This window comes from Lissotriton helveticus, chromosome 6 (genome assembly GCF_964261635.1).
Source record: "Lissotriton helveticus chromosome 6, aLisHel1.1, whole genome shotgun sequence".
Classification (NCBI taxonomy): domain Eukaryota; kingdom Metazoa; phylum Chordata; class Amphibia; order Caudata; family Salamandridae; genus Lissotriton; species Lissotriton helveticus.
In genome coordinates, this window is record NC_136067.1 from 292,622,796 (window position 1) to 292,646,132 (window position 23,337).

Below are 23,337 nucleotides of genomic sequence, written 5' to 3' on the forward strand. Positions count from 1 at the left end.
CTGTCGACGTCCGCGCTCAAACATGGCGACACTGGCAAAGGACTCAAGGCTAGGAGGACTGTCGAACCAAAACTTCTAGCCTCGGCGCCGATATCCAGCAAGGCCGTCGAGCCAAAAAGTTCACCCGACCCGAAAGAGCACGTCGCGTTCAAGCAGAAAGGCGTACCTGTTGCGCACTGACAGCTCAAATCGACGCAGGGCCGCAAGCAGCCCAGTGATCCTACAAAGTTGGTCGGATCGAAGACGGCGACACCCTCAAAAAAGGTCGGTTCATCTCCACTTACACAACCTATTAAATATGGACTGCCCCCCAGCGCTCGACCAAAAACCCTCGAGCCACAAAAAGGCAGCGACACTACCAAGAAAGTGTCGGCAGTTTCAAGGAGTCAGTCCGCTGAAGAGGAGGTGATGTTCCAACCACCCTCCTATGACAATCAGTCAAAACTGTTCATCGACTCGGATATGGGTAGACTCACCATTTACAAACGGAAAATACTTCCAGAAATTCCTTTGGAGTCATACTAAATCCCTCTAAAAAGGAAAAGAGACTCGGCAACCTCACCTCTTCTTTCTGAGCCTGTGGTGTCCTATGAACAAGACTATTCCTATTCGCCCACACGCACCTATGAGGACATAGGGGAGGGATACAATGAAGATGAGTTCAATTATCCTGCTGACACAGATCAGGATGAACAGCAAACCTGGACTGACCCTGTTGACCCTGGTGAGCCACACACCACGCCTGACACCCAGTCCTATACCATCAAAATCTCGCCTACTGAAGATACTGCTGCGTTTAACGCTTTAATTGAAAGGCAGCCAAAAACCATGATGTGGACATGCATGCTGACCCAGTGGAGGAGGACTTTTTGTTTGATACTTTCTTGACTTCTGAAAGATCCGTAAAAACATTGCCTATGCTGAAGGGTGTCCTTAAGCATGCTACTGACATCTTCAAGGAGACCACAAGGGCACGGGTTGTAAACCCGAGGAGTGCATGGCGCTTTCTTTATTATGTGAATTTAAAGCGCTTTTGACGGGAGCAGTGTTAATCCACCAATAATGTTGTTGCTCCTCAACAAGATCTAGTCAGCAAAATTATAATATGAGCTGTAAAGCACAATAAGCTTTACAATAAAAATGGGACAAATACTGTAATACAATTGTGAAGGTTTACTGAGGGTTACAACCATCACAGGCTGCAAAGAGAATGGGTAAAAGTCAGTCAATTAGACTTTTATATCAAGGAACCGCATGAAGCTGAGAATACAATTCAGGAAATATTTAAACACAACCAGATATTACTCATGCTTTTTTGTGTGTTTTGTAGAATTAATGATAATATAATGTTCTGATTTGTTACCTTTGCATCAAATTGTAAAGCGCTCTGATATCCTTCGGGATCAAGTTCGCACTATATAAAACTTTATAAATAAATAAATAAATAAGGATTGAAAAGAAGTACCGGCCTGCACCTGTAGACCCTACGTACATCAAAGGCCAGCTCCCGTTGGATTCCCTCGTGGTGGCTAATGCTCGTAAAAGGGCAAACTCAAACCAGTAGTGATGCTCCCCCTCCGGACAAAGATTCCAAGATCTTTGAAGCATCTGGCAAGCGAGTGGCGGCTCAAGCAGCAAATATTTGGAGGATCTCCAATACACAGGCCCTATTAGACAGATATGATAGGGCGCATTACGACATGTTAGAGCAGCTACTGCAACACCTGCCTGAGGCGTATAAGGAGGGAGCAGAAATGCTGATACAGGAGGGAAAATTAATTTCAAATACGTCCAAGTGTGCACTGGATGCAGCAGACACGGCAGCTAGAGCCATAAACACCAATGTAATGCTTAGAAGGCATGCCTGGCTACGCATCTCTGGTTTTAAGCCAGAGATACAAACTACTTTACTCAACCAGCCAGTTAACCCTAACTTTCTCTTTGGTCCTGATGGTGACACCACCCTTGAGAAAATTAAAAAAGACACAGACAGCAAAATCCATGGGGGCTCTGCAGTCACAACAGTTCAGGGGCGGTTCCTTTCGTCGCTCCGGTAACAGGGGAGCCTCCAGAGGTCACGTATCACAGCAAGCCCAATACAACAGAGGGGGCTCGCAGACCACCTATAACAAAAACAATAGGGGTGGCTATCGTGGGAACAGCACCAAAGGCAGAGGACGCGGAAATAATACCAGATCCTCCGCCACTAATAAACAGTGACGTCTTGTCACTGCCCCCCTACCATATAACACCAGTCGGGGGGAGACTTCAGCAGTTCCTGCCAGTCTGGGTAGGCATAACCACAGACAGGTGGGTGAGAGACCTTATCCAATACGGCTATTGTCTAGAACTAACCTCCACTCCACCCAACATACCCCCAAGGCACCGTCCTATGTCCGCAGAGCACATGCACTTATTGCAGCAAGAAGTACTCACTGTACTTCTTAATCCTAAAAAAGGACGGGTCTCTCAGGCCCATTCTAGACCTCAAACCCCTGAACCAGTACATCTTGTCAGAACATTTTCACAACTTTACATCAAGTTCTACCATTGCTCAGTCAGGGGGACTTCCTAGCAACCCTAGACCTGAAAGACGCATATTTCCACATCCCCATTCACCCAGGACACAGGAAATATCTCAGGTTCACCATAAACAACCAGCATTACCATTTCAAGGTCCTGCCTTTCGGGGTCACTACTGCCCCCAGGGTGTTCACCAAGTGCTTAGCGACAGTGGCGGCGCATCTTCGGAGACAACACATCCATGTCTATCCTTATCTGGACGACTGGCTTGTTCAAGCAAAGTCAGCCCAGCAATGTGCCAGCCACATGTCCCGCACAATTCACCTCCTACACAGTCTAGGATTTTCACTAAATTACCCAACATCACACCTTCAGCCCGCACATGTACAACAGTACCTGGGTGCGACAATCAGCACTCTGTCAGCGACAGCGCACCCAAACTCTGCCAGAGTCAACAGCATGCAATTGCTCATTCAAAAATTCAAGCCCCAACACTCGCTCCCAGCGCAAGTATTCATGCAGCTAATAAGTATGATGGCCTCCTGCATCTTTATAGTCCCTCACGCAAGGCTACACATGCGTCCGCTTCAGGAGTGCTTAGCACGGCAGTGGAACCAGGCTCAGGGACATCTGAAAGACCTAGTGTTGGTGACCGGTCGTGCATACAACTCTCTGCATTGGTGGAACACACAAAACCTTTGCAGGGGACGACCGTTCCAAGAGCCTTTACCACAGATAGTGCTGGACGCATCTCTCCAGGGTTGGGGAGCGCATGTCCTCCATTATACAGTGCAGGGACTATTGACAGCCCAGCAGCAAAAGATGCACATCAACCTATTGGAGCTCATGGCAATTTTCATGGCAATGAAGGCCTTCATTCTGCATCTGTGCAACAAAGTCGTGCTGATCCGGACGGACAACATGACTGCCATGTATTACATCCAGAAGCAGGGAGGCATGCACTCTCCACAATTGTCTCATCTAGCCCAGAGCATGTGGAAGTGGGCCATTCAAAGGAACATGTTCCTCATGGCGGAACATCTCCCGGGCAAAGACAACCAGATGGCGGACCTGCTCAGCAGGCACTGCCACCAGATGCACGAGTGGGAGATACACCCCTCAGTGCTCCAACCATATTTCCAGCAATGGGGTCATCCAGAGATAGACCTATTCCCCACAAAGGAAAACGCAAAATGCCAAACCTTCGCCGACAGGTTCCCACACCCGCAGTCTCAGGGCAATGCGATATGGATGAACTGGTCAGGCAGATTTGCGTACGCTTTTCCTCCAGCACCGCTCATACTGCTTGTGGCACGCAAACTGCGGCAGCACTCCATGACGCTCATCCTAGTTGCTCCAACGTGGGCACGGCAAGCGTGGTACACCACGTTCCTAGAACTTTCAGTGGTGCCTCACCAACGGCTGCGACTCAAGCCCAGTCTCCTCACTCAGAACCGTGGAGACATTCAGCACCCAGATCCGCAACAGTTGAGCCTTGCAATATGGCTCCTGAGGTCATAGAGTGTGGCTACCTCAACCTGCCCCCTGACTGTATGAACATCATCAAGGAGGCAAGAAGACCTACCACCAGGGCATGCTATGCGGCCAAATGGAAGCGATTTGCCATTTACTGTTCTCATAATGACATAAATCCGCTGGATGCATCCACGCAAAACATTATATGTTATTTGTTACACCTATACAGATGCAATCTGGCATATAGTTCCATTAGGATACATTTGGCCGCAATGGCAGCTTATCTTCAGAACAGACAGCATCTTTCTCTTTTTAGAGTGCCAGTCATTAAAGCTTTTATGGAAGGGCTCAAAAGAGTGATTCCTCCCAAACACCCTCCTTCACCTGTCTGGAATCTAAACATAGTTCTCACCAGACTAAAGGGACCACCCTTTGAACCTCTTCACTCTTGTGAGATACAGTTTCTCACATGGAAAGTGGCTTTTCTAGTGGCAATCACATCACTAAGGAGAGTTAGTGAGCTTCAAGCCCTAACTATTCAAGAGCCATTTATACGGATTCATGCTAATCGGGTGGTGCTGCGTACCAACCCCAAATTCATGCCTAAGGTGGTGTCGCAGGTCCACATTAACCAAACCATAGAACTGCCCGTTTTCTTCCCAAATCCAGAGTAGGTGGCAGACAGAGCACTGCACACGCTAGATGTTAAAAGAGCTCTCCTGTATTACATAGACAGGACAAAGGATTTCAGGAAAATTAAGCAACTGTTTGTTGCCTTCTCTCCACAACACAAAGGCAACCCCATTTCCAAGTCCGGTATAGCCAGATGGATTGTTAAGTGCATACAAATCTGTTATCAAAAAGCTAAACGCACATTAACAGTTCCCCCAAGAGCGCATTCCACACGCACGTTAGGGGCATCCATGGCTTTCCTAGGTAACATTCTTCTAGAGGATATATGTAGAGCAGCCACATGGAACAACATACACACATTCACCAAACACTACTGCGTGGATGTACACTCCAAACAGCAAGCTGCTGTAGGTCAGGCTGTTCTCAGAACTCTTTTTCAGACTGCTGCAGCTGGCACGGGCAACCGCCGCTAAGGAGGATACTGCTATTTATTCTATGCACAGATATAAATTCAGCAGCCCACATGCCTCGAACGGAATATGCTACTTACCAGTATGCATCTGTTCTTGGCATGTAGGGCTGCGGACATTTATATCGCCCGCCCTCCTCCCCGGTGCCTGTCGCAGTTGTAGCACTCAGAATCATTCTCAGGCATGGTCATCACTTACTGTATTACACTCCGTCTCTGCCACAATGGCGAAAAACAATCTGAAGATGGAGAGGATGCCCATGCGCACTGTAGTCCAAGGGAGGAGCCACCTATCTCGTGATACTTCGAAAACTCTTCCAGGACAACAATGTGCAATCATCCGGACCCAACACTAGGCGGCGATCTATGCACAGATATAAATGTCAGCAGCCCAACATGCCAAGAACAGATGCATACTGGTAAGTAGCATATTCCTTTTCTAAATTGGTGTGGATCTCCTTTTGGATTATGAGCATCATTTATTTACTGTGTGTGCAACAAATGTCTAACACTCCTCTCTGATAAGCCTATGGCTGCTCAACCACACTGCCCTAGATCGAGCACCTTGCTATTGCCAGAGCAAGCCACTGTCCAGGTATGAGGGAAACCTGGACTCTTTACACAGCGTACCTCTTTTTGGTATGCCAGGGCTTTGGAATTGCCATAGCCTAACGCCCATATTGTTTGGAGTCATGAACAACAAATGTTCATGTTTATTTTGTCCTTGGGACAAGTAGGTGCAACCCCCAGCTGCACAAACCCTTTGGCTGCCAGATTACAGTACCACATTATGGCTCACGGAAAGGCATTGTCTGCAGTTAAGGTAATATTTGTGTCTATATGTTAATGCTGTTCGAACTTGTATTGATGGTTCATAAATACAAATCCTTTATTATTAGGGTGAGCGTTCTAAGGAAATGTAAGTTCATACGGCACTACGAACAGTGGCTCCAGTATAAAAATATATACACACGGTTGCTAAGTTTAACAATATGAGGCAACGTATATTGCTTCCAGAATGCTCCCCGACTCCGTGCAAATATAAGCAAAAGCTTAAAAGCCTAGATTGATGGTTATTTGCTTTCAAAATAAAATGTTCATAAAAAATGCAACTGGGAAATTTTTTTTTGCTAAACTACTTTGAAATGTTTGGTACCATTTTTTTGAATGATCATTTATTAAAATGTGTTGATGCATGCTTGTATTTCCAAAACATATTCACAAGGAAAATCGCTGTAACCAGTTTCAATAAAATTATAGTAAACATGAGAATAAGCCATTACCGGCCAAGCCAATAGCTATAACTTTGGTGGTCAGACTTTTAGTTTTGTCAATGTGTGTTTTGTTTTGATGTGGTTTTTGTAAAACTTTGTTGTGGGAGCTGCCAGGTCCTCATCATTATAACACACATTGGCAAAAGCAAAAACATTTTTGGTCTCAAAAACCCCACATTGCCACGGAGGTTCCTGGCAGTGAACAAAAATTACTTTGCGCGCTGATATGCTCCTGTTGAAGGCAGGTTGCTGTCACTCAGTGTAAAGCTAGCCAGTAGATGGAGAGAGATAGAATTTTAATAAAATGTACAGGCCTTGGTTAACACAAGACCTAAATAAAACCCCAGTTCTTTAAGAAAGTCACAAAACTGCACCCACCTATGGTATTTGTCCTTGTATTAGTGCCGATTTACGGCTTTCATGAATTCGCAAGAATTTACAGAGGCAGGTCAGGAAATCGTACTGCTAGAAAATATTTGTGAATTGAATTTTAGTACGAGCAAATATGCATGTTTAGATTTGCACATGTGAATTTCTGTTAAGTGATAACAAGTTCACGTTCCAACCAACCACTTTTTTCCTCAACCCTGGAAGAAGTTTTACTTCTGCCCTTGTCAGGAGTAAATTTCCAGCCTTTCTTTGTATGTGAAAATATTCGAGAGAAGCAAATGTAAACCTATAAAACATGCAAGTTAGTAGGTTTGCACAGACTCAAAAGGGTATTCCAGCCATCGGCAACTATTGCTTACTGCTGTCTCCAGCCCCAGTATGTAGATCTGTGGAATGTGGCAAAATAAAGGAATTGATAGTACTCAAACCCTACAATGCTATGAGCTTGGGCATAATCAGAAAAGCTATCAGAGCTCTTGTATAATGAGATTGTTGCCATATTTGTTGCTGTACCACATGGCACCAAAGTGACTGGTGGATTTTGTTCCAAGACGAGTGTTTAGGTTGAGCCTAGAGCAACGCGCATGCGCTGCTTGCGAGACTTTTAGTAAGGGGCTTCAGAAAGCTCACCAAGCTGACCACACGCATGTGCGTGTGTTTTTGTTTTTCTTACAGGCTATTGGGCTTTGCATGCGTCTTTCTTAGAAAGACAGCACGCAATTGGGCAAAGGCGGGTGCATGTCCCGGTTTTGCTCTGCCCACGGCCTATTGCTTGCGGTTACCCACACGGGTGACATCTGTTTAGAATTATCGTGCACAGACACAGGCGCGATAATTGCAAACAGATCGCTCGCTGTGGCGCGCGCACACCACTCGCGTGCTTGTTTAAGGTACTTATTTATTTCGGGCGGGTTAGTGAATGTGTGTGTGTGCACGAGTGTGTATTTGTGTGTTAGAATGGGTCAGTAGTTGTTTGGGTGAGCACGTCGCTACATAACTGCACAAAGGGATGAGTGAATATGTTTTGCCATGGGTAAAAGAAATGTTTACATTCTCCTGTTGCATGATTGGCCAACAAGTCCCCATTTAGCCATGCTGCCTTTACCTTATTCCTTCATCACTGCACACACTCACATGAGAAGCATAAGCCTCTGTCCCTTAACCACCAAATATCCTTACAACCCGCAATCCACACCTTAACTTCCATGCAACTGGCAGAGCATGTAAATGGATGCTCACTATATTCCACTTGTTGCTGTTATGAAGGAGTACAGCTACAAGATGTAGGGCTGAGCCTACGCTTAATAACCGGGGGCATTGAGATCTACTGGGAATCCACCGTGTTGGCAAGCATTGCGCCATATCAGCTTCTGGTCTCATCACTCCAGTGTGCTGCTACCAAAAGAAGTGCACAAATTTTCGAGGATTACTTGTCTTCAACCATGCGTAACTAAGGTCTCATCAACACGTCCTTGGCAGCATCAACAGACGCCTTTTATTTCTCAAGCCTGCCTGAATATCAACTCTTCGCAGCCTGAACTACATTAACAGTGAGGGTACGTTTGTTGCTGGTTTAATATCCGGCAATTCCATTACATATTTCCCAAAGCAGGCATGGACACGGATCCATGCCCTCTGTAAACGGGGTGCCTACCACTCGCCACGAGGATTGAATTCTATTCCGGGGCGCGGGCGCTTCCGCCAGCTCTTTTCCTCTAGTGCCGGTCTATCTTCCCTGGTTCCATGCTCCCTCTTCGCCCTATCCCAGTCCTCAGTTGCTGCTGCCCTGCTCACTTTACGGCGGCTGAATTCCCATTTATTTTCACCTGTCACTGCCTTTATCGTATCAGGAAATGTTTGCTTCCTTTGTCGACGATTAACGGATTAGCAGGCCGTCTGATGCATCTTCCTTCTTTTAGCATGCACATGGTACTGGGTACTTAAAGAGCTAATCTTATCCTAGTAGATACCGCTCCATATGCATTACAGGAAAATGCCAATTTAGACTTAAAGGTCAGCGCTAAGCAGATAGCGCAGACGCTTGTAAAGCATAGTCAATTTTTTTTTAAACTATCACACGTTTAGGTAGCTCTGGTCTTTAATCGTATGTAGGGATAGAAGGTTATTTCTCATGCACAAATCTTAAGTCCAGTTTTTAGCATGTCCCGCACTCTTTACCAACTTTCTCTTGGTTCATAGCTAGTATTTTTTTTCCTGTTGCTTTATATAGCGCAAACTTGACCCGAAGGTTTCAGGTATCAGAGCGCTGTACATGAGCACCAGTTGCGTTACACAAGACCACATTAATTTTTTTGTTAGGCACGGTGAGATAAGTGATTTGCTCAAAATCACAGGATGATGAGCGTCCCTGCCGAGACTCGAACCCGGTTCCCCAGCGTCCAGGTCGGCCGCACTAGCCATAAGGCCACATCCTCTCCCCAAATATAAAACAAGCATTTGCAATGCAATAGGTCTCTCATTAGGAAAGTTTGAGCTATTGGTATTGTAAATGACACATTTTTTATTTGTTGGTTTTAAAAATAGCGAAATTTACAGCTTTGTCATTTACAATGCCAATAGTTATAATTTTGGCAAATGTGACACTTTTAGCATTTGTAATGCAATGTGTTGTATTTACGTGACTTACATGTATTGATATTACAAATAACAATGGCTTTTAATTTTTTTTATTAATTAATACTTAAATAAAAGTTATTGTAATTTATAATGGCAATAGCTTAAACTTTTGTAAATAACTTATGAAGATTATGTTCAGTGTATTTTATTGTGATGAAAATCCAAGAATAGAAGTGAAATATTAACATCTTTTTGTGACATTTGTAATAAAGCTTGAAACATTGAGAGAACATATTTGAACCAGTTATTGTTGAATTGTTGCACAGATTGATGCTGTGGTGGCGCTGAGTGATGTTGTGGTGGCGACGAGTGATGCTGTGGTGGAGCATAGTGATGTTGTGGTGCCCCTGAGTGATGCTGTGGTGATGCGATAGAGTGAGGGCGATAGATAGATAGTGGGGAGAGGGGAGAGAGGGGAGTGAGAAGAGAGGGCGGAGAGAGGGATTGGAGAGTGGGGAGAGTGAGGAGAAGGGAGGGTGAGGAGAGGGGGGGAGTGAAAAGAGGGAAGAGTGAGGAGAGGGGAGAGTGAGGATAGAGGGACTGGAGAGAGGGAAGGGAGAGGGATTTAGGAGAGAGGGGAGAGTGTGGGGAGGGGAGAGTGTGGGGAGGGGAGAGTGTGGGGAGGGGAGAGTGTGGGGAGGGGAGAGTGTGGGGAGGGGAGAGTGTGGGGAGGGGAGAGTGTGGGGAGGGGAGCGTGTGGGGAGGGGAGCGTGTGGGGAGGGGAGCGTGTGGGGAGGGGAGCGTGTGGGGAGAGGAGAGCGTGGGGGAGAGGAGAGCGTGGGGGAGAGGAGAGCGTGGGGGAGAGGAGAGCGTGGGGGAGAGGAGAGCGTGGGGGAGAGGAGAGCGTGGGGGAGAGGAGAGCGTGGGGGAGAGGAGAGCGTGGGGGAGAGGAGAGCGTGGGGGAGAGGAGAGCGTGGGGGAGAGGAGAGCGTGTGGGGAGCGAGTGTGGGGAGCGAGTGTGGGGAGCGAGTGTGGGGAGCGAGTGTGGGGAGCGAGTGTGGGGAGCGAGTGTGGGGAGCGAGTGTGGGGAGGGGAGAGTGTGGGGAGGGGAGAGTGTGGGGAGGGGAGAGTGTGGGGAGGGGAGAGTGTGGGGAGGGGAGAGTGTGGGGAGGGGAGAGTGTGGGAGGGGAGAGTGTGGGGAGGTGAGAGTGTGGGGAGGTGAGAGTGTGGGGAGGTGAGAGTGTGGGGAGGTGAGAGTGTGGGGAGGGGAGAGTGTGGGGAGAGTGTGGGGAGAGCGTGGGGAGGGAGTGTGGGGAGGGAAGAGTGTGGAGAGGGGAGAGTGTGGGGAGCGTGGGGAGAGAGTGTGGGGAGGGGAGAGTGTGGGGAGAGTGTGGGGAGAGCGTGGGGAGGGAGTGTGGGGAGAGCGTGGGGAGGGAGTGTGGGGAGGGAAGAGTGTGGAGAGGGGAGAGTGTGGGGAGCGTGGGGAGAGAGTGTGGGGAGGGGAGAGTGTGGGGAGGGGAGAGTGTGGGGAGGGGAGAGTGTGGGGAGGGGAGAGTGTGGGGAGGGGAGAGTGTGGGGAGAGGAGAGTGTGGGGAGAGGAGAGTGTGGGGAGAGTGTGGGGAGCGTGGGGAGGGAGTGTGGGGAGGGGAGAGTGTGGGGAGGGGAGAGTGTGGGGAGCGTGGGGAGAGAGTGTGGGGAGAGTGTGGGGAGAGTGTGGGGAGAGTGTGTGGGGAGAGAGTGTGGGGAGGGGAGCGTGTGGGGAGCGTGGGGAGAGCGTGGAGAGAGCGTGGGGAGAGAGCGTGGGGAGAGAGTGTGGGGAGAGAGTGTGGGGAGAGAGTGTGGGGAGAGAGTGTGGGGAGGGAGTGTGGGGAGGGAGTGTGGGGAGGGAGTGTGGGGAGGGAGTGTGGGGAGGGAGTGTGGGGAGGGAGTGTGGGGAGGGAGTGTGGGGAGGGAGTGTGGGGAGGGAGTGTGGGGAGGGGAGAGTGTGGGGAGGGGAGAGTGTGGGGAGGGGAGAGTGTGGGGAGCGTGGGGAGAGTGTGGGGAGAGCGTGGGGAGGGAGTGTGGGGAGGGAGTGTGGGGAGGGGAGAGTGTGGGGAGGGGAGAGTGTGGGGAGCGTGGGGAGAGAGTGTGGGGAGGGGAGAGTGTGGGGAGGGGAGAGTGTGGGGAGGGGAGAGTGTGGGGAGGGGAGAGTGTGGGGAGGGGAGAGTGTGGGGAGGGGAGAGTGTGGGGAGGGGAGAGTGTGGGGAGGGGAGAGTGTGGGGAGAGGAGAGTGTGGGGAGAGGAGAGTGTGGGGAGCGTGGGGAGGGAGTGTGGAGAGAGTGTGGGGAGAGTGTGGGGAAAGTGTGTGGGGAGAGAGTGTGGGGAGGGGAGCGTGTGGGGAGGGGAGCGTGTGGGGAGGGGAGCGTGTGGGGAGCGTGGGGAGAGAGTGGGGAGAGAGCGTGGGGAGAGAGCGTGGGGAGAGAGCGTGGGGAGAGAGCGTGGGGAGAGAGCGTGGGGAGAGAGTGTGGGGAGAGAGTGTGGGGAGAGAGTGTGGGGAGAGAGTGTGGGGAGAGAGTGTGGGGAGAGAGTGTGGGGAGAGAGTGTGGGGAGAGAGTGTGGGGAGGGGAGAGTGTGGGAGGGGAGCGCGTGGGAGGGGAGCGCGTGGGGAGGGGAGCGCGTGGGGGAGAGGAGAGCGTGGGGGAGAGGAGAGCGTGGGGGAGAGGAGAGCGTGGGGGAGAGGAGAGCGTGGGGGAGAGGAGAGCGTGGGGGAGAGGAGAGCGTGGGGGAGAGGAGAGCGTGGGGGAGAGGAGAGCGTGGGGGAGAGGAGAGCGTGGGGGAGAGGAGAGCGTGGGGGAGAGGAGAGCGTGGGGGAGAGGAGAGCGTGGGGGAGAGGAGAGCGTGGGGGAGAGGAGAGCGTGGGGGAGAGGAGAGCGTGGGGGAGAGGAGAGCGTGGGGGGAGGAGAGCGTGGGGAGAGGAGAGCGTGGGGGAGAGGAGAGCGTGGGGGAGAGGAGAGCGTGGGGGAGAGGAGAGCGTGGGGGAGAGGAGAGCGTGGGGAGAGGAGAGCGTGGGGGAGAGGAGAGCGTGGGGGAGAGGAGAGCGTGGGGGAGAGAGAGAGGGGGGGAGAGGAGAGCGTGGGGAGAGGAGCGTGGGGGAGAGGAGAGCGTGGGGAGAGGAGAGCGTGGGGAGAGGAGCGTGGGGAGAGGAGCGCGTGGGGAGAGGAGAGCGTGGGGAGAGGAGAGCGTGGGGAGAGGAGAGCGTGGGGAGAGGAGAGCGTGGGGAGAGGAGAGCGTGGGGAGAGGAGAGCGTGGGGAGAGGAGAGCGTGGGGAGAGGAGAGCGTGGGGAGAGGAGAGCGTGGGGAGAGGAGAGCGTGGGGAGAGGAGAGCGTGGGGAGAGGAGAGCGTGGGGAGAGGAGAGCGTGGGGAGAGGAGAGCGTGGGGAGAGGAGAGCGTGGGGGAGAGGAGAGCGTGGGGGAGAGGAGAGCGTGGGGGAGAGGAGAGCGTGGGGGAGAGGAGAGCGTGGGGGAGAGGAGAGCGTGGGGGAGAGGAGAGCGTGGGGGAGAGGAGAGCGTGGGGGAGAGGAGAGCGTGGGGGAGAGGAGAGTGTGGGGGAGAGGAGAGTGTGGGGGAGAGGAGAGTGTGGGGGAGAGGAGAGTGTGGGGGAGAGGAGAGTGTGGGGGAGAGGAGAGTGTGGGGGAGAGGGTGGGGAGAGGAGCGTGGGGAGAGGAGAGTGTGGGTAGAGGGACTGGAGAGAGGGAGGGGAGAGGGGGAGTTAGGAGAGGGGGGAACATGGGGGGGTAGAGGAGAGTGTGGGTAGAGGAGAGTGTGGGGAGAGTGAGGATAGAGGGACTAGGGAGGGGAGAGGGGGAGTTAGGAGAGAGGGGGAAGATGGGGGGGGGGTAGAGGAGATGGGGGGAGAGTGTGGAGAGTGTGGAGAGTGTGGAGAGTGTGGAGAGTGTGGAGAGTGTGGAGAGTGTGGAGAGTGTGGGGAGTGTGGGGTGTGGGGAGTGGAGAGTGTGTGTGGGGAGAGGAGGGAGAGTGTGGGGAGAGGAGGGAGAGTGTGGGGAGAGGAGGGAGAGTGTGGGGAGAGGAGGGAGAGTGTGGGGAGAGGAGGGAGAGTGTGGGGAGAGGAGGGAGAGTGTGGGGAGAGGAGGGAGAGTGTGGGGGGAGGAGGGAGAGTGTGGGGGGAGGAGGGAGAGTGTGGGGGGAGGAGGGAGAGTGTGGGGGGAGGAGGGAGAGTGTGGGGGGAGGAGGGAGAGTGTGGGGGGAGGAGGGAGAGTGTGGGGGAGGAGGGAGAGTGTGGGGGGAGGAGGGAGAGTGTGGGGGGAGGAGGGAGAGTGTGGGGAGAGTGTGGGGGGAGGAGGGAGAGTGTGGGGAGAGTGTGGGGGGAGGGGAGAGTGTGGGGAGAGTGTGGGGAGGGGAGAGTGTGGGGAGGGAGAGTGTGGGGAGTGTGGGGAGGGGAGAGTGTGGGGAGAGTGGGGGAGAGGGGAGGGAGAGTGTGGGAGAGGAGGGAGAGTGTGGGGGAGGGGGAGGGGAGAGTGTGGGGAGAGGAGAGTGTGGGGAGGGGGAGGGGAGAGTGTGGGGAGGGGAGAGTGTGGGGAGGGGGAGGGGAAGTGTGGGGAGAGGGAGAGAGTGGGGGAGGAGAGTGTGGGGAGGGGAGAGTGTGGGGAGAGGAGAGTGTGGGGAGAGGGAGGATAGAGGGACAAGATGGGGGGGAGAGGATAGAGGGACAAGATGGGGGGGTAGAGGATAGAGGGACAAGATGGGGGGTAGAGGAGAGGGACAAGATGGGGGGTAGAGGAGAGAGGGGAAGATGGGGTGGAGAGTGTGGAGAGTGTGGAGACGTAAAACCTATGATAAATATTCCCCTGTGTTTTTTACGACTGACTCCAGTGCCAATTTTAGGCACTGAGGTAGATATGGTTTAGCACCAGTGTTGGCCACTGAGGAAGGTCTGGTTTGTATAGAGGAAGTGTGCGCGCCTACCCCGCGTGAACAGACGTGCTGACACGTCCATCCACGGCAGATGGCAGAGCCGTCCGGAGTTGCTCGGAGCTGTTGGTGAGGAGGGGGTTAGGGATGCCTTATTTTGAGCTTGGGGGCTGGGGATGGGGCGGACCTGTCAGGGTTTACTGAGAGATGAGAGGGACTGTAGCATCAGGGAAGGATGAGGGGGGATGCATCCATTTGCAGGGCTGGAGTCAGGGCCGACAGATGGTTCATTTTGGGAGTGGGGTGGGGATAGGGCATTCAGATGAAGATAAACAAATAAACAAATGGTAACTTTTTCCAGAAGTCCTGCTCCCAGGAGCAGTGGGAATGAATGCCAGCTGGTCTGCCTCCTGGGATGCCCTGCTGAGCATGGGCTGATACGCCCAAGACGAAGATCTGGAGAGTGTCACAGCAGAAGCTCTGATGAGAGGGGGCAGCAGGAAAACAGGCGGACTCGGAGAGCTAATTAAACCCGGGAAGATACTTTACCATCCTTTACGGCTCAAGATGAAAGGATGCAAGCTTTGGTCTTTAAGAAGTCTCCTGCGCCAGGCATCCACTTTTAGAATAATGTAAAAAGCAATTAGGGGGGAGGAGAAGTGAGGCCAGCGCGCTCTGCGCACGCTGGGGAAGCCTGTAGGAGGGAGGCTGATTGCTTTTATGTGGGCAAATGCACGTGCTTGTCTTCACGTGAACTGTTGGAAATCCAGCCGTTGGTTTGAGAACCTATTTTGGCCACAAAAATTCTCCCCTATCCATTCCTGCGGAATGGGATAGGCTCGACCTAAAAATGTTTATTTGAGAGGAGGGTGGGGGCGGAGCTCCTTGATAACCATCTCGCTTCAGGGCAGGTTGTTATATATCATCTAAATAAAGTTTTGATTGATATTAGTCTCACACAACTACAACATTTCTGTAAGACTACTACACACTTCTACAGATACTCTTCTAGAAGAAATAGCACGCCTTATATAGTGCCAAAACCACAAATGTTTGGTGCGAGGGGAAAAACAGCAAAAATAAAGGCATCTCTGAACATATGTTATCAAGTCCAACAGTGCGAAATTCTACATTATCAATTGGTGTGGTGTTGTAAGCTGCAATCCAAGAAGAATTAAACCGCTTTACTCATTGTTTTTAGAACAATATTGGGCCAAGACGTAATGGCAGTCAAATGTTGCATACTCCCACTCATTTGAGTTCTGTATGTTTCCCACAGAGGGTGGCATTCGGAATATCTAGATTTTTATGACTGCTAGATGCCCAATACAGGACATGTACTTTTAGTCAGCAGATGATGGCCACTGAGATACAAAGCCACACGTACTCTTACGTGGCATGCTGATTGCACAGTGACCTACTTCGTTCTCTGGTTTCTTGGGCACATATACCAAGGAGCAAAGTGTTCTGCCATGTTCTACAGTGACACAGACTCTTACCGCTATACACAAGACCAACAATATTATCACTACACTAACAAATGCAATACACCCTTTCCCGGCTGTCCGTTTCATGTTATAGTCTAGAATTAACAATCACTTGCAAAGTCAAGAGATGGCTCACTTTCAGTGTGTTCGTAGCATCCATCACTGTGGTGTGCTTATTATTACCTAAGCAGGAGTGAGATTATTGAGGGTGTAAGTGGCCCACAAAGGGAATTTGTTTATTTACTGGTGGGTTGGAACCGTTACATGAAGCTGGTGCCACTTCAGAGTGCCAGATAAAGTGGCGAGCTAAGGGAAACCAGGAGACATTCGTAGCTTTCAGAGATTCCATTTACATTCTTGAAAAGAAAGGGAGGGGGATTTATAGATCATTAAAATGTTAACCCACTTGGACAGGGCTATCTATCCCTCCCTACAGCGTTCTATATTCTCCATCCGCACCTCAACATATGAGCTGGGAGGGTGAGGTTCTATTCCAAAAGTAACCAGCATTGGCATAGCCAATAGGTCTCGCCTTTAGTACCTTATAATTGTTTAGCCATGCAGTACTTGATGTTGCACCAAGGATATTGTGCTGGATTACAAAACACTTATAAGGTCCCAAAGGCGAGCCCTATTGGCTATGCCAATGCTTGTTTTATGAAGCAACCTGTCCCATAGACAAGTAGATATTTTATTACATTGCACACCCCTGGTGTACTATATAAAGAGCCAGCTACCTAGAAACCCACTGCTCATTGATCAGGTCAGTGCCACCCAGCCAGACAGGCTAGAACACTGTACCAAAAACATAATGTCACAGGGCAACTCAGAACCTGATCAGCAATGGAGTTCTTAGAATTATGACTTCAGGCTCCACAGTCGGCCAAAGCTCGGCAAGGCCAAATTAATACCAGATTGCTTCTTATCAAATATAAAGAACCTTACAGGAAGTGTTTACAAGTTACAATATTTCTGAGTGTTGCAGAATCTCCCAACCGTCATTGACTTCATAATGCTAATAAAGATGAGAAAGCTAGCCGTGATGGAGAATGTGTTATATATGCACATAAAGGGTGTCTCTTTGTATCATTTTTGTCAGGTTTATTGTCCCTCTATACCTGTGGCAACATCACATGATGGTATATGTGTGGAATTAACCTCTGATAGATGGAGGGTGTGTAAACTTCAATTAGCAAGTTCCTTTGTGTTTAAACTGTGTGATGCTGTTTTATTTCCTGTAATACATTATGATTGTACCACCATCTTTTGAAGGTCAGTAATGTGCTTCATTGTTTACTTTTTATATAAGTCGCACTCCGGGAAGCCGCCAAGCATCACCAACAGAAGTAACTGAACGACTGGTCCCTAACCCAAACAGCACAGAATGCTTGGGGCATCTTCCAAACCCTGCTGCCAACAAGCCTCTAATGGAAGAATTCTCAAACCCTGAATCTCAGAATTTGGATGGACTGGAACAAGGTCTGGAATCTTTGCAGTTTGATTACCCTGGCAATCAGGTACAAATGGACTCTTCAGGGACCACTGTGGGACTTTTTGACTACAGTTCCCAACAGCAGGTTTGTGCCCTTCATTTTATTAATATTGATGTCTTTGCTGATAAATGCTTAGGTTCTATACCCTAGGTTCTGCTACGAAAGATTCAATGTGTATACTACTTAGTAGCACAGGACAATTTCAGATGAACAGGTTCAGTCATGTTCAATTTATATACTTGCCAGGTAACATGAACCTTGTACAAGTACACATTTTTGAAGTTATTTCAAACAAAGTCTTTATATAGATGTTTTTTAAATCTATGTTATATAGTATGATTTAAAAGACCTAGTGCCAAATATCAAACAAGCAACTAAGAAACACACTGGCACTTAGCATTTGTAAAACGTTTACTGTTGATCGATACTAACTTCAACTCTCACCTCTTGGCATATATCAAATTCACTGACAACCCGGCAAAGTATAATGTTTTTTGACTACTCAAATGATTACATGTTCATAAATACTTTTGTAAACTTCCCTGAAGATCATTTTCTTTCAAATACTGACTATATGTTGTGGAGATAATTTGTATTGTGTTGTTTTGCACACTGTCTTTATTAGTCTTAGTGTTACACAGAGATTTCTGTTTTGAAGTTTCAAAATTCTGTAATCTCTTTGTGACATTTATTTTTCTAAACATAGATTTAAATGCTTCCCAAACACTGGCTTGATCCAGAAGCAAGGTCAGCTGCTTCATGAAGTATTCCTTTATATTCAGAATGTAGAATAGGCCACCATATGTGAAGGACCCTCAAGTACTAAAATAGTTGGAAAAAGAAAATACTTTGTAATGCCCACTTTGCGTTTTTTTTAAAACCTAAACTTGGTCAGTTGAACTGTCAAACAAATAGAAACGTACCATCCTCCGCATTTGCTTTTTTAACTGATCGGGGTGCTAGGCTCAGTCCAAACGAAGCATTATGCTGATAGCAATGCTTTGTTTTATGCCGTGGGGAAAAGTGAGCGACAGTAAGCAACTCTGTAATGGGCCATCACTAGCTTCTTTTGTCAGTTAAATCCTAGCTGGGGAAAGTGGTTACAGAATTCAATATGCAATGTTTAAATATGCCTCGTGTTTAGTGATTAAATAAGTCGAGACATATTGAAACATTGCCAGTTTTAATAGAACAATTGTGAAAAATCTGTGGGGGGCCCACTGAATTTTATTTCTTTACTGGGGGGTGCAGCATAAAAATTATTGAAGACCACTGCTTTAAAGGGACAGGTTCTAATTGTGGAAATTGGCGGAGCGCTTTACACGGTAAACAAAATCCACGGTAATACTTTAAGTTTTGGCATTCAGACTTACTGCTTTCCTTTTCATCTCTTTACATTTTTTTGTACTCTAACAGATCTTCTATTTGGAGAGCCATATATTATTTTATTTATTTATTTATTTATTTATTTTATTTATAAAGTTTTATATAGCGCAAACTTGACTTCGAAGGATATCAGAGCGCTTTACAATTTGATGCAAAGGTAACAAATCAGAACATTATATTATCATTAATATTGATTCTACAAAACACACAAAAAGGCATGAGTAGGGTGACAGGGCCAGCCAAAAGACAACACCCCATGCACAACAGTCCCAAGGGCCAGAGTGCAGAAGGGCGCCGCTCCCAACCTGCACCTATGATGAGTATAGGACTCATGTGGAAATGTTAGGTTTGTCAGCACATGTCCTTGCTGTGACTAGGTCACAGGCCAAGAAATACCCAGCTGAACTAGTGCTGGATCCTGGAAGAATGGACCAGACACTAACCAAGAGAAAGAGCAGTAGGGGTAAGGTTGACTCTTCCCCCCTGCCTCAGGTGGAGGATCAGCTCTCTCAGGAGACTGATCCCAAGACCCCAGAAGGAACTGTCCTAGAAGAGCTTGAGTCCGAACAGGTTGAGTTTCTTGGGACAGGGGGATCTTCCAGGGCAGACTTGAGGCAGGCACAATTAGACTGCCCATCTCTTGAACCCCTCAGACAGCAGGCTGCTGCTGAGGCTGCAGGGAATGCTACAGGTGCCCATAAGGTATATTGGGACGATGGACTCCTATACTCTGAGGCAAGAGACCCCAAGCCTGGTGCTACCAGGAGGCTGGTCATCCCCTTGTCTCTGAGAGGTTTCCTTCTCACCTTAGCCCATGAGATTCCCCTTGCAGGTCACTTAGGCCAGAACAAGACTTGGGACAGGCTTGCCCCACACTTTCACTGGCCTCACATGACACTAAGGACTTTTGTTGTTCATGTATCACCTGCCAAGCCAGTGGCAAATCAGGTGGCACAACAAAGGCCCCCCTTATACCACTACCTGTGGTGGGGGTTCCCTTTGAGAGAGTGGGGATTGACATTGTTGGACCAATGGACCCCCCAACAGCATCTGGGCACAGATTTATACTGGTGGTAGTGGATCATGCCACCAGGTATCCAGAAGCTATTCCCCTTAGAACCTCTGCAGCTCCTGTTGTGGCAAGGGCCCTGGTTGGAGTTTTCTCCAGAGTGGGGTTCCCTAAGGAGGTGATCTCTGACAGAGGTGCAAACTTCATGTCAGGATACTTGACTGCTATGTGGAAGGACTGTGGTGTCAATTACAAATTCACCACACCCTATCACCCACAATGCAATGGGCTTGTTGAAAGGTTCAACAAGACCCTCAAAGGGATGATGAAAGGGTTACCTGAGAAGCTTAGGCGAAGATGGGACATCCTTTTACCCTGCCTTCTGTTTGCTTACAGAGAGGTCCCACAGAAGGGGGTTGGTTACAGCCCTTTTGAGCTTTTGTTTGGGCATCCTGTAAGAGGACTCCTATGTCTTGTGAAGGAAGGATGGGAGTTACCTCTCAAAAAGCCTAAACTTGACATAGTGGACTATGTACTTGGTCTCCGCTCCAGGATGGCAGAGTACATGGAGAAGGCATCTAAAAACCCGGAGGCCAGCCAAGAACTTCAAAAAGCTTGGCATGACCAAAAGGCTGTCCTAACTGTTTACCATGCAGGACAGAAGGTGTGGGTGTTGGAGCCAGTGGCCCCAGCAGCTCTCCAAGACAAATGGTCTGGACCCCACATCATCATTGAGCAAAAGGGAGAAGTCACCTATTTGGTGGACATGGGAACTCCCAGGAGCCCTCACAGAGTACTTCATGTGAATAGGCTCAAAGCATTTGTTGACAGGGAGGACATGGGCTTGCTCATGGCCACAGATGAGGGACAGGAGGAAGAGAGTGCCTCTCTGAGCATCAGCAAAAGGATTGTAAGCAAGTCCTTCAATCCTTCAGACAAATGTTTTCTCTGACCCCCAGTCAGACAAACTGGTGCACACATGAGGTGGACACTGGAGACAGTCTGCCTATAAAGAGTAAAATCTACAGGCAACCTGACCACGTCAGGGACTGCATAAAAACTGAAGTACAAAAGATGTTGGAATTGGGAGTCATTGAACCCTCAGAGAGCCCTTGGGCTAGTCCTGTAGTTCTAGTGCCTAAACCTCACACCCAGGATGGTAGGAGAGAGATGAGGTTTTGCGTAGACTACAGGGGTCTCAATGCTGTCACTAAGACAGATGCCCATCCAATACCAAGAGCAGATGAACTCATTGACAGATTGGCTTCTGCCAAGTTCTTGAGTACATTTGACCTGACAGCTGGTTATTGGCAAATCAGGTTAGCTGAGGATGCCAAGGCCAAGACAGCATTTTCTACCCCAGGAGGTCATTACCAATTTGTGGTGATACCCTTTGGTTTGAAAAATGCCCCTGCCACTTTTCAAAGGTTGGTGAACCAAGTTCTCACTGGGTTGGATGACTTTTGTGCAGCATATCTAGATGATATTGCTGTCTTTAGCTCCACCTGGGAGGATCACCTGATCCACCTGAGGAAAGTTTTAGAGGCCCTGCAAAAGGCAGGCCTCACTATCAAGGCTACTAAGTGCCAGATAGGGCAGAGTCAAGTTGTGTACTTGGGCCACCTTGTAGGTGGAGGCCAAGTTCAACCTCTGGAGAGCAAGATACAGGCCATAAAGGACTGGGCTTCTCCAACCACCCAGACACAGGTCAGAGCTTTCTTGGGCCTGTCTGGTTATTACAGGAAATTTGTCAGAAATTATGGAACAATTGTGACTCCACTTAATGACCTGACAAGTAAGAAAATGCCAAAGAAAGTTCAGTGGACAGTTAGCTGTCAGAAGGCATTCGATGACCTAAAGCAGGCCATGTGCACTGCACCTATTCTCAAGAGTCCAGACTACTCCAAACCTTTCATTGTCCAAACAGATGCTTCTGAGTTGGGTGTGGGAGCTGTTCTATCTCAGCTGAATATTGATGGTCATGACCAGCCCATTGTTTTATAAGTAGAAGGCTGACCCCTAGAGAGAAACGTTGGTCAGCTATTGAGAGGGAGGCCTTTGCTGTGGTTTGGGCCCTGAAGAAGTTGAGGCCATACTTGTTTGGTACTCACTTCAAGATTCAGACCGACCATAAGCCCCCCTCTTATGGCTAAATCAAATGAAGGGTGAAAACCCCAAACTTCTTAGGTGGTCCATTTCCCTACAGGGGATGGACTTTACAGTGGAGCACCGCCCAGGGACTGACCATGGTAATGCAGATGGTCTCTCCAGGTACTTCCACTTAGAACAAAAAGACTCACCTGGTCAAGGTTAGTTTAATGTCCCTAAGTTTGGGGGGGGGGTTATGTAGGAGAGTGGGGTCTGCAATCCCATAGCCACCCCAGATTTTTGCTTTTTGCTTCACTGGTTTACGACTTTCCCTGGCTGTGGGCCTGCTAATCAGACCCACAGCCTAGCTGTTCTCTCTCTAAATTGACAAGCATGTACCTTAGGTGCATTTACCAATTGATACTGGGCCACCTTATCAGTCCCTGTACAGTATACCTTAGGTATCCAGGGCATAGGTGTAACCAGGGCCTACCATGGGCTGCAGCATGTATTATGCCACCCCTGGCTGGCCACCCAAATCTGACACAACTGGCTGCACGACAGCTGGGGCAAGGTGGTGTAAACACCCTTTGCTTTAGATATAGTATTCCTATATCTAACCCTAAAATGGACACACATATTCCTATCAGTCACTCCTATGGCAGGCCTTATCAATCCTGAAGGCAGAGTGCTTGGAATTATGTGAGATGGTGCTATGGCATGAGCTGAGCCCATTTGCAGCTTGCGGAACCAAGTCCTTATAGCTGTTCCATGATAACGCTATACCATATACTCTTAAGTGCATTATAATCCTCGCGGTTAAATGCTAACTTGGGCATAGCATTATCAAAACATGTCGAGTAAGGTGTCATACGAATTGGAATACTAACCCCTCGCCAATTCTGGCGACGGGGTTAGCATTCCACCCTTCTAGAGGGACACGACATGTCTGTAACTGTAAACCCCGGTTAAAGTTAACTCGAGCCTCAGCATCACAAAATGGATGCTACCACCACAGACACAAGTCTGACCTCCTGCTGCTGGGAGTCCTTCCAGCGAGGGAGGCTTGGACAAAGGGTTTCCTGCCTTGGGAGGTGCTAGCATCCCCCCAGACAGGATTTTGTGTATTAGGTTGGGCCAGGCTGAAAGGAATGAGACATGCCTGGGGCACACAAGGTGCCCTGTGCATACACCGGTTCCAACCAGTTGCTGGGGCACTCCAGCCCCAGCTCTGGCGGGAAACTGGACAAAGGAAAGGGGGTGTAGCCACCCCCCTTCCTGGTCCCACCCAGGGGAGGGACCTAGTCGTAGGGCAGCCCCCTTTAGCCGGATAAAGGTAGGAGCTGGTCCCATTCCAAGTTAGATTAATCTTGACAACTTCCACGAAGAACTCTTGACCTTCGACCTCCTGGACACCAGAAGACTGAAGAATCTCCCCTATGGTCAGGGAGTGACCATCCTGCTTCGCAGGCACCATCAAGCTTCTGTGCGGTTTGCTGCAAAGTCCTTCCATCCCGGAATCCGACGACCCAGCTCGACAAGACCCGGACCTCCAGACCTCTCTGACCTCTACCCACATCCACAGCACAGCTGGGCCCCACACCGACGCAGCTCCTGCACCAAA

At 49.5% G+C, this 23,337-nt stretch overlaps 1 protein-coding gene across 3 annotated transcripts in view; it reads left to right on the forward strand.

Annotated features, from left to right (window-relative positions):
* Positions 1 to 23,337, forward strand: part of PUM2 (pumilio RNA binding family member 2) — an 893,995-nt gene that overhangs the window by 108,112 nt on the left and 762,546 nt on the right. For all 3 annotated transcript variants that reach the window (XM_078647736.1, XM_078647737.1, XM_078647738.1), the window contains one exon: positions 17,047 to 17,314. In XM_078647736.1, coding sequence (XP_078503862.1) covers positions 17,047 to 17,314 — 268 coding nt within the window. The remainder of the gene's footprint in view (positions 1 to 17,046; positions 17,315 to 23,337) is intronic.